The sequence below is a fragment of the Apaloderma vittatum genome, unplaced genomic scaffold (genome assembly GCF_000703405.1).
Source record: "Apaloderma vittatum isolate BGI_N311 unplaced genomic scaffold, ASM70340v1 scaffold43721, whole genome shotgun sequence".
NCBI classification, from domain to species: domain Eukaryota; kingdom Metazoa; phylum Chordata; class Aves; order Trogoniformes; family Trogonidae; genus Apaloderma; species Apaloderma vittatum.
In genome coordinates, this window is record NW_009699280.1 from 26,071 (window position 1) to 27,826 (window position 1,756).

Below are 1,756 nucleotides of genomic sequence, written 5' to 3' on the forward strand. Positions count from 1 at the left end.
TTTTCCATTTATCTGTTCTCTTAATGTTTCTTCTTTGGTCATCCACATTTATCTTCATCTGTTACATTCAAAACGTTAGTGCAGATCTTTCAGTACCGATTCTAAAATCAGACTGAATATTTAACAATGAACAAACCTAAAAAAAAATACACAAAAGTGTTTCAAAGCATCTATTTTCCAAGAAGAATGTTCAACAAAATTCCTCCATTTCTCTTGGTCTGGTCCCACTTGTATAGTGGCAAATAATATCATCAATTTTCATTTAAAGAATATTTTTATTTTATTTTGCATTTGCTATCAGTTGGGGAATGTTCAGCTATGAAGTATCTTCACTTAAATTACTTCAAGTATTTTTACTACGATTACAATAAGAGAACAATAATTGCACAAATACTGAAGTTTTGAGCAGGTTTATACACTAAATATTTTCAGAAATCAATGCCACTTTGTGCTAAAATAACAACTTAATCCTACAAACCTGTTTAAATTTTCCTCTGATTTTTTCCAGATCTTCTTGCAGCTTATCATAAGTGGGGTCTTCATATGGGAATTTCTGAATCATCCCTATTAATGAATCCAGAGCCTTTATCTTTTTGCTACAAAACAAAAAATAATAAAGTCAAAATGGAAAAAACAATGTGCCTACTACAGAAGTTGTCTTTTGTATTGGATTAGAGGCAAAACTGGACACCATCGTTTTAAACAATACCAAAGGAACACCGATCGTTTGGTTGGTTTTTTAACCTTACCTGTTTTTTTCATCCGCACATTTCTGGAGCAGACACTGCCACGTCAGTGCAAACCCAAGGTAGCAGCCAATCTGTGAATTTATAACAATGTCAGGAGGGAAAAAAAGAATACATGATGTATATACAGTCAAGCAAAAATAAAGGACTACATTGTGTCCCATTCTTCAGGAAACAAATCGCTGGATATACAAACACGTTTCGAAAGTTCAATACATTAGGGTAAGATAAATGAAGGCTGTATCACACAGTACAAGAGTCAGAAAACTTCTTGTAAGAGTCTGTTTAGCATCAGAAGACAAAATATTTTAACAACAGCATAAAAAAACCAATTCTGCCACACTTTAAATAAATTTGGAGGGGGTTCACGTACTGGAAGGCCACTACAAGGTCTCCCCAGAGCCTTCTCTTCTCCAGGCTGAACAACCCCAACTCCCTCAGCCTGTCTTCGTAGGAAGACAGGCCTCAGAAAACCAATATATTGGGCTTTGCCCAACAGTTTCTGTATTACAATAATTTCTTAACAACAAAACCACTACAATTCTGCAGTGTTTTCCCATTTACCTCAGACCCAATCTTGGCACCGTGGAGCGATCCATACCTCCTTCCCTCGATAATTCCAATGTGACTGCCTTCAGCATACCCCTCCTGATACCCTTTACCATGAAACCTGTAAATACAGAAGCATAATTTTTTAGCACCTGTTTTCATTTCACATCAAACACATTGCACACCAGCAACTCACAGAAAAACATGCTGCGTCACCTCCAAAACGCAACTATCCGTATTTAGAAATATCACACCGCACTGAAGTAAATTAAAAGATAATTTTGCCCGCTGCAATCTTTTCAAATAAGTTTGTAAGAACTTACTAAGAACAACACACTCTGCAATCCAGATGCGTACTTTCTCCTGAATAATGCTTCTAACTACAAACTCACAACTCCGGGTCAAGCTCCCACATGGTGGAAAAGCTGGGATGGAGCAGGTTGGTTGCTCAGTGAGAGCAA

At 36.8% G+C, this 1,756-nt stretch overlaps 1 protein-coding gene across 1 annotated transcript; it reads right to left on the reverse strand.

The window, feature by feature from the left end:
- Positions 1-1,710, reverse strand: ORAOV1 (oral cancer overexpressed 1). The gene is made up of 5 exons (XM_009878292.1): positions 1,688-1,710; positions 1,311-1,416; positions 750-820; positions 479-596; positions 1-136 (listed from the first exon to the last, which is right to left on the reverse strand). Exons 1-5 carry the CDS (start codon positions 1,708-1,710, stop codon positions 68-70), a joined length of 387 nt encoding a protein of 128 aa, XP_009876594.1. The 3' UTR covers positions 1-67.
- Between the last annotated feature and the right edge of the window lie 46 nt (positions 1,711-1,756).

Bases quoted from the DNA above. Each gene is read 5' to 3' on its own strand.
- ORAOV1 (XM_009878292.1), bottom strand. From the start codon at position 1,710: ATGTGGGAGCTTGACCCGGAGTT. The intron at 1,417-1,687 runs GTGAGTTTGTAG...CTGTATTTACAG, and splicing joins TGGGAGCTTGACCCGGAGTT to GTTTCATGGTAAAGGGTATC. The intron at 821-1,310 runs GTAAATGGGAAA...ATAAATTCACAG, and splicing joins GTGCCAAGATTGGGTCTGAG to ATTGGCTGCTACCTTGGGTT.